Source organism: Macadamia integrifolia, chromosome 9, assembly GCF_013358625.1.
Source record: "Macadamia integrifolia cultivar HAES 741 chromosome 9, SCU_Mint_v3, whole genome shotgun sequence".
Lineage (NCBI taxonomy): Eukaryota > Viridiplantae > Streptophyta > Magnoliopsida > Proteales > Proteaceae > Macadamia > Macadamia integrifolia.
Genome location: NC_056565.1, coordinates 308,500 through 317,676, shown reverse-complemented (window position 1 = coordinate 317,676; position 9,177 = coordinate 308,500). Strand labels below are relative to the sequence as shown.

The window sequence follows — 9,177 nt, the reverse complement described above, 5'->3', positions numbered from 1 at the left end:
GTCATGTTCATTGCTGTAAAGAACAAACATGACACAGTCTCTTTGAAGTCTTTATTGAGTGCTGAATTTGAGATGAAGGATCTTAGTACTGCTAAGAAGATCCTTGGCATGGAAATCCTTAGAGATAGAAATGCAGGTAGACTTTGGGTAACTCAAAAGAGGTATATTGAAAAGGTACTAGAGCATTTCAACATGGAAAAGGCTAAGCTGGTTAGCACTCCGCTAGCTAGCAACTTCAAGTTATCTAAAAGGGAATGCCCTATAACACATGAGGATGTGTAGCATATGTCTTAGGTCCCCTATGCTAGCACAATTGGGAATTTCATGTATGCTATGGTTTGTAGCAGGCCAGATTTGTCTCATGCAATCAGTGTCATTAGCAGATACATGAGTAATCTAGGGAAAGAGCATTGGAATGTAATTAAGTGGATCTTTAGACATTTGAGTAAGACTAAAGATATAAGTGTTATATTCAGTGGCAAGGGAAGTTCCATAGAATTGACAGATTATGTTGATTCTGACTATGCTGGTGATTTAAAAGAGGAGGTCTACTATAGGGTATGTATTTACAATGGCTGATGGACCTATATCATGGAAGGCGATGCTTCAGTCTATAGTTGCATTGTCCACTACAGAGGCAGAGTACATGACAGCAATTAAGGCTGCCAAGGAAGGAGTTTGGTTGGCTGGACTGGTTCGGGGGTTGAAGTTGGAGCAATGAGGTATAATGTTACATTGTGACAACCAGAGTGCCATACATCTTGTAAAAAATTAGGTGTGTGCATTGCTTGTTTATTTGTTTTTCCATTATCTTTTGCATCGTTTTAGGGTTGCGTTTCTATACCCTCCCTATTCCCTAAAACTCATATTTACCATACTCATTCAATCAAAGTAAGTGATAGATCAAAGACTTAATGAAGTATCTCTTTTCTTGTCAAAAAGAAGTTGATCTTAATCTTTATAATATAAAATCACTAGAATTCCCAACAATTATGACATGAAGAAGTCCAGGAGATGTGGGCATCAGAATCTAATTCCACTCCATAATCCTATAAAGAATCTAACATAAATAAACTTTGTCAGTAAATTCTCTACCCAATGAGATTTCTGAATATGTTTTCCCTCTCGAAATTTGGAATATCTATTGGCAATTGAATTGTGCAGAGAATTTTTATCAAAAAATAATTGTGTAGGGAATTCAGAAACAGGTTGTGCTCACGTGTCATGTCCCATCCTTCCTCTTTTGCCTACTTCAGACCATGAGGAAGGCTTCTGGTATATGCCTCAATATTAATTCCTATCATCATATAGTTTGCATAAATTATAACAAAATTCCCCCTAAAGAGAGTACCATAAGCCCAACCTGAAACATTACAAGCATTATTAGAAGCACGTGTGCAAATAAGAAAAGGAAATCAACAAAGGGGAGGATGAGATTAATATATATATATATATAGGCATGTTTTCTAATAAGGGATATTTTTGAGGGAAATTTAGATTAACAATGGGTGGAGAAGATTAAGAAACCCAACAGCTAATGGATAAAATAATAAAAGGGTTGGGTTTGACCTTAGAGTGGAGTACATGATTTTTTGTGAGTCAATATAAAGTAACATGAGATGGTGAAAATACTAAAAAATCTTATATCTTTGACTAGGAATAAGATTTGAGTTAAATAAGTACAAAATTAGGGATGGAAAAGAATTATTGGTCAAGTTCTTAGTTCTTAACCCCTATAAACTCACAGTCTAAATCCATTTGGTGAACTTGCAAGACATAAAAACATGCCAAATGGATTTACAACGAGACTAACATAACCCATAAGTAAGATCAATATCTATCAATTTTCTAAGGATATCCTTAGTTGGGACATTGTCTATAATAAGTTTCCAGAAAAATAACTTACATTTAAGATCCAGAAGATATGCCACCATTGTGAGCAGAGAAGAGCTTAAGTACCTATTTGAAATTCCAAGAGAGTTAGTAGTATTGATAGAACTAAAAAATTTTGCAGTTAATTTGGCGGTTAGGTAAGGTAGAATCCAAAATTGAGGAATCCATGGATTAGCCCAAAGTACAGTCTTGCATCTCTCTCTCTTCTTTTTTTTTTTTTAGGTTGGGAAATATGCCAGCATTACTGTTCCAAAAAATAGATCCTCTTTCTTTCAAGGTAGAGGGGTTGAAAATAGATTTATTCTGGAAGTAAAAAAGCTTCTAAAACTTGAGACCAAATAGAGGTGTCATCATAAATGAGACGCCACCCAAGTTTAAGCAATATAGCTTGATTTTGTATGGCTATCTTTCTTAGCTCCAGTCGTCCACATGATTTAGGAGAACAAATAGTGTTCCAACCAATAAGGTGGGATTTTTAAGTTTAGACATTGTCACCATTCTAGAAATGTAAGTAAATAGAGCCCAGTTGTTTTCTGTAGATCCGGTTAGGGAAGGCAAAATAAGACATAAGGTAGGAAGAGATATGGATTAATCCGTTCTACCAACAAAAGAAAGATGGTTAGCTTTCTGAAGTGCAAGCCTATCATCAACCCTTTTAACAATGTGATTGAAACCATTAACATTGGAGCGGGGTTGAAATAAGTTGGTAACAAGATATGTAGAATCTCTTGACATCTCTTTAATATCCAATATAGAGCAAAGATGGGTCCGATCAAATGGGCAACAATTTTACTAAAGACAATTGCACTTTTATCAAAATTAATGAATTACCTTGATAATTCCAAAATTAAGTCTATAACACGTTTGATGGTGAGATGTCATTAGCTGTGGCCTAACAAAATAGAAAAGTATCATCAGCAAAAAACAAGTGAAAGAATTTAAGTGCATGTCGTGCAACTTAAGACAGTGAAACATATTTAAATCCCTATAAATAAGGAGAAGATGAGAAAGAGCTTCCATAGCAAGGATGAAAAGAAACGAAGTAAGAGGACATCATTGTCTAATCCCACATGAAGGTTGAAAGAATTCAAAAGTCAATCCATGAATTTTATAGAGAAAGAAGTGGAACTTAAAAGATAAGGCTCCGTTTGGTATCGTTTATGTTCCAGAAACACCGTTTCGTGTCAAAAATGAAAATTTCAGTTTCTGTGTCAAAATGCAGTTTTTAAACGAAAAAATTGTGTTTCAAAATTTCAAATTTTTATCGGGAACTCTTTTTTTTTTTTTTTGTAAATGGAACGAAACTGGGAAGATTGGAGTTCCGTCCAATCTCATTTTTTCAGTTTTTTTTTTTCACTTTTTGTTCCAAAAAAACAGAAACGGACCATAAGTGTACCAAACAGAAGATTTTGCTTTTTCATTTCAATAGAACGAAAAAACTCCAGAAACGTTTTTTTAAAACGATACCAAACGGAGCCTAACAAATGAAATCAACCGAATGATTACCAAAACCCAGACATTCAAATACAGCTCGAAGAAAAGCCTATTCAAATCTGTCATAGCCCTTGACCATATCCAATTCAATTGCAACATACCCCAGTTTACCTTTCTTGTGGTTTAAAATTGAAAAATGCCCTGCGCAATAATAATGTTATCCTGAATCTGTCTCCCAAGCACAAAAGGGCCTACACTTTTGGAACCAAATTTTTTCTTTTGCTTCCAAAATCCAATGAATAAGGGAGGAATTCTCACGAATAGCCTCGGGGAATGGAAGGGTAGGGTGCTATTTTCAAGAGAGAAGGCTTTCAAGAAAAGGAAATCTTTAAGGTTATCCCTGTGACAAAAAACAGAACGATTCCATTTGGATATAACTCTGCTAAAACTGACAAGTTTGGTCATTAGAATTTCATCAACTAAGTCATTCCAACTTTGCAAATGAGAAAAAATCAGGATGAGAACACAAGGCAATATTATGGAATCTTTGTAACTTGATACCATTCTTTAGGAGTTTCATGGTCTCTTTAGACCAAGCAATATTATTCATATTTACTTATGCCATGTCAAAACTTGATTTGGAAATTTTGATTGTTGAATATTCTAGGGAATGGTCTTGATTGTTATTTGTCAATTTTCATCTTAAAATTCAATAATTTACCTTCTCACGTGGCTTTACCTTTCCATTTATATCCATGCAGACATGAACTCTTGCAATAGTCCCATTTTAATTAATCATCAAAATCCATTTGGATTGAAACTTAACATGTAAGTAAAGAATATTGAGATCTACAATCTACCTACACACAAAATCCATCTCCATCCAAGCTATATCAAGTGGTAGATGATATAACCGCATAATACCTTAGCAAAACTATGAAGTGTGCACAGACCATGAAATCCTGGCACTAGGGGTGTCAAAATCTGGCCCCACACCTGTAGGTGTGACCAGAACTGACTGGTTAAGGCATGAATTCAGCCCGACCAATTAGTAAATGGTCTGGTACTAGACCGATTATTATTCAGGCATTCATGGTGCTTGGTTGTAGACCAATAAGAGCCCGATCGGGACTGACCGATATCAGTAATCAGTTGGGACCAACTGTTTATAATGCATTCACGGTCTGTTTATAGTCCGATTAGCTTATTTAAAAACCGATATTAGCCCCTTTAACTTGACCGCAATTATGGGCTGATAACTGACAAGCTGAATATAAAATGTGTCCATACCTAACCTATGAGGCCTATAGAGCCTAACTGAAGTGAACTGAATAATTAATGAAGCAATGGACGAAACTATAGAAATGTATATATTTGTTTTTAAACTTCATTGAGATTATTGGAACTCTAGGAATATTGAATATATAGTCAAGCCAAGAATAATAGATCAAAGATGAAAAATAGTTAACACAAAATATAGTCAAGACAGTAATGGCTTCTTTCGCACGTCACAGGGGTTGCAAAGTGCCTTATTGATTTAGTTTAAAGATTTAAGGCTGCGTTTGGTAACGTTCTGAAAAAATGTTTCTGCAGTTTTTTTGTTCTATGGTTCTATGGGAACGAAAAAACGGAATAAAACGTTTGGTGCATCTATGGTGTGTTTCGCTTTTTTTGGAACAAAAAGTGAAAAAGAAGAAGAAGAAAAGAAAAAAAGACGAAAAAAAAGAGAATTTACGGAACGAAAAAAGGTAGTTCCGTCATTCCAGTTTCGTTAAAAAAAAAAAAAACATTTTGACACAGAAACTGAAATTTTCATTTTTTACACGAAACGTTACCAAACGCAGCCTTAACTGTTTTTTTTTTTTTCCATGCACAGAAAACATATTTTGTTGTGAATGAACAAGATGGTGATGAATCAAATCCATACATACATCCAAATTGACTCAGACCCATCACCCAAAAAAAAAATTTGACTAAACCAGTGGACACTATATGATCATAAGAAGTGGTAGGTTGATGCTGATATATCTACCCGTTCAATACATCCAATTCAAGGAGACCTTCTTATCACTCACAACGATAATTGGTATAGCGAGGTAGGTCGAAGTCCAATATTACTGTCCGGGTTTTTAGTTCACTAAAAATTGTTGATTGATATATCCCCACATTCAACACATCCAATTCAATAAGGCTTTCACATCACTGATGCCTCACAACTGCTAAATGGCAACGTTTGATGGTGTTAGTGGTGATGGTGATGGTGATGGTGATGATATGTAAACATATTTTTATGTATCAATATTGAATCGGCCATGTCGTCTGTATCATATTAAGATATACTGAGACCGATCAAGATCGATATCGATGCTGATATTGATTCAATACCCAAGAACTAAATCCTTGATCAGACTTCATGTGTGTGCGCTGGAAATAGAACTTGCTAAGTAATTACTCATATCTAATTCCGAGCTATCATGGCCTCAAAAATCTTCTTAACACACTCTATTTGAAGAATGGCTTCTTCCCTAAGTGAACCTTTTTAATAAAAAAAAAAAATTTATATGGATCCAGGACCATCATTATAAAAGCCAATTGCTTATTGTCACCAGGTCCATTGCACATGGCAATTGGTCCATGTCAAGAAAGTTGAACTCATTTGCCAACCAAAGAGGACTTTTCAAGTTCTCCAGTAATTGTCAATCAGGTCACCGGTTGGCAATGAAGCTTATCGGAAAGAGGACTGACCTTACACCTTTAACTTCTAAGGTCTTTTTTTCTTTTAAAAAGGACACCCTACTGCAACTCAAAAATTGCATGGTTTAATTTCTACATTTGAATCCCAAAATTTGATTTCGATGGCACTTCAACTTCTAGTTTTCATTCTTCTCTTTGGGAGTTCATTGAGGCTTGAATCAGTTACCGGCAGAAGGATCCCAGGGAACGAGACAGATCGGCTTTCTTTGCTGGAGGTAAAGAAACAAATTGATGATCCATATGGAGCACTAAGTTCTTGGAACGGTTCCATCCATTTCTGGAACTGGGTTGGAATCACATGTGGCCATCGTCATCAACAACGGGTTGTTGGCTTGGATTTAGGAGGGAAGGGATTGGGAGGTTACATATCTCCTTCCATTGGTAATCTCACTTTTCTTCATTTCCTCTACTTTGTAAACAATAGCATCCATGGTGCAATCCCCCAAGAAATCAGTAATCTGATTCGACTTCAGCACATTAATTTTTATAACAAGAGTTTTGAAGGAGATCTTTCTACCAGCTTAGCAAACTGCAGAACTCGTCTAAGAGGGATTAACTTCAACATTAACCATCTTGTCGGAAAGATTCCAGTTGGACTTGCATCTTTGTCAAAGCTGGAGATCATTTCTATTAATGATAATGGCTTAACAGGAGAAATACCAGCTTCTTTTGGGAACCTTTCCTCTATCCGAGTTATCTCTTTGGCTGGAAATGGATTGCAAGGGAGCATTCCAAAATCCTTTGTCAGCTAAGAAACTTATTCTTTCTAGCACTTGGTCGAAACAAGCTATCCAGTATGTTACCTGTATCACTGTATAATCTGTCATCTCTTGAAGTTGTTTCTCTCCGAAAAAATCAATTGCATGGGAGTCTTCCACAAGGCATAGGCCTTGCTCTTCCAAATCTCCATGGACTAGAAATTGGAGAGAATTATTTCTCAGGGAGCATTCCAAATTCCATCTCCAATATTTCAACACTCCAAATATTTTCTATCAGTGTTAACAGTTTTATTGGACCTGTCCCAAACAACTTAGGAGATCTTCAAAATCTTCAAAAAATTGTTATTGGTACAAATCAATGTGGAGCAAGGGATGGTGCTGATTTAGATTCTGTAAATATTTTGTCAATTGTACACAAATAGAGCTGTTGGACCTACAGGCTAATGGTTTTAAGGGTCCCATTCCCAACTTTAGAGCCAATATCTCAACACAGTTCTTAATGCTTTATTTGGAAGAGAATCAAATATCTGGAATCATTCCTACTGATATTGAGAATCTCATCCCCTTAAGCACATTGGGCATGGAGGGGAACTTTCTCGAAGGTAATATTCCTTCTAGTAAAGGGAAACTTCCAAAGCTTCAAAATATATTCTTGGGTGGAAATAGACTTTCAGGACAGATACCTGCCTCCATAGGCAATCTCAGTCTTTTGTATGGACTCCATATAGAAGGAAACAACTTGAATTCAAACATTCCTTCAAACATTGGAAATTGTCAACAGTTACAGGATCTAACCCTTAACAATAATAACCTCCAAGGCCCGATACCTAAACAACTCTTTTATATTTTCTCCTTATCAGTATCTCTAGACTTATCCTACAATGCTCTGGACGGTTCCTTGCCAATAGAAATCGGTAACTTGAAGAGTCTTTCTACTATATCTGTCCATGAAAATAGATTTTCTAGAGAAATTCCCTCCTCCATTGGTGATTGCAATAGTTTGGAAAATCTTTACATGGGTGGTAATTTCTTTGAAGGAACTATTCCTCAAACTTTGGTTCTTTTGAAGGGGCTTCGAGATTTAGATCATTCACTCAACAACTTATCAAGGAAAATTCTAAAGGATCTAGAGAAAAATTCAGCATTGCAGAGTTTGGACTTTTCCTTCAATAATCTTGAGGGGGAGGTACCAACAAAAGGAATCTTTAGAAATGCAAATGCAATTTTAGTGAATGGAAATGATAAGCTTTGTGGGGAAATTGCAGAGTTAAAATTGCCTGCATGCACAAACCATGGATCTATGAAAGGAGGAAAGTCCAAAACTTTTGGAATAGTATTAGTGATAATCGGTGTGGTATTTGGTTTTCTTTTGATATCTTCGTTTCTTATTCTTTTGTTGGAGAAGAAAATCAAAAGGTAAACCTCCATCCATACCATTAATCGGTGAACAATTCTTAAAGCTTTCTTACAAAGAGCTCTTCCAAGCTACTAGAGGATTTTCTTAAGCTAATTTCATAGGTTCTGGTAGTTTAGGTTTGTATATAAAGGGATTATTGGCCAAGATGAAACATTTGTGGCAGTCAAGGTACTCAACCTTCAAAATACAAGAGCTTACAAGAGCTTTATTGCTGAATGCAAAGCATTAAGAAACACTCGTCACCAAAATCTTGTCAAGATTCTAACTTCTTGTTCGAGTCTTGATTCAAAAGGCAAAGATTTCAAAGCCCTTGTTTACGAGTTCATGCCCAATGGGAGTCTAGATGATTGGTTGCATCTGCCGATGGTGGCACATAATCATTCAAGGAGTTTGAGCCTTGTTCAAAGATTAAACATTGCACTTGATGTGGCTTCTGCATTGGATTATCTTCATTACCATTGTTATGCTCCAATTGTTCATTGTGATTTGAAGCCAAGCAATGTTCTACTTGACAATGATAAGATTGCACATGTCGGCGATTTTGGTTTGGCGAGGCTACTTTCAAATCCTGATGATGATTCATCCCAGACTCAAACTAGTACCACTGGGATAAAAGGATCAATTGGCTATGCTGCTCCAGGTAACAAATAAACTATACAATTTTATTTTAAGTTATCAATATATTAAATTATGATTCTATAAATATAAATTTCTTTTACTAAGTTGGTTCTGTCTATTCTAATCATAATCCATTTTCGGGTGACAAAAATGATCCAAATGATGATTTAGAAAAAAGGGTCTAGATCTAAATATCATGTTTATTAAGGTTAATATTTCATTCTAACTATTATTGGATATTCAAATCTGGTTATGGATAGTTGATTAAATATATCAACACACTTTTAATACCTTAATTAGAGTGGATCATGGTTTTATCCGTATTCATTTCAATTAGGAATT

At 35.6% G+C, this 9,177-nt stretch overlaps 1 protein-coding gene across 1 annotated transcript; it reads left to right on the top strand.

Annotated features, from left to right (window-relative positions):
* The first annotated feature begins 6,877 nt into the window (after positions 1-6,877).
* LOC122088947 (putative receptor-like protein kinase At3g47110) lies at positions 6,878-8,868 on the top strand. Its single transcript, XM_042658329.1, has 3 exons — positions 6,878-7,192; positions 7,240-8,154; positions 8,329-8,868. Exons 1-3 carry the CDS (start codon positions 6,878-6,880, stop codon positions 8,866-8,868), a joined length of 1,770 nt encoding a protein of 589 aa, XP_042514263.1.
* The last annotated feature ends 309 nt before the right edge of the window (positions 8,869-9,177 follow it).

Bases quoted from the DNA above. Each gene is read 5' to 3' on its own strand.
- LOC122088947 (XM_042658329.1), top strand. From the start codon at position 6,878: ATGTTACCTGTATCACTGTATAATCTGTCATCTCTTGAAGTTGTTTCT. The intron at 7,193-7,239 runs GTAAATATTTTG...TTGGACCTACAG, and splicing joins ATGGTGCTGATTTAGATTCT to GCTAATGGTTTTAAGGGTCC. The intron at 8,155-8,328 runs GTATTTGGTTTT...AGGTTCTGGTAG, and splicing joins TATTAGTGATAATCGGTGTG to TTTAGGTTTGTATATAAAGG.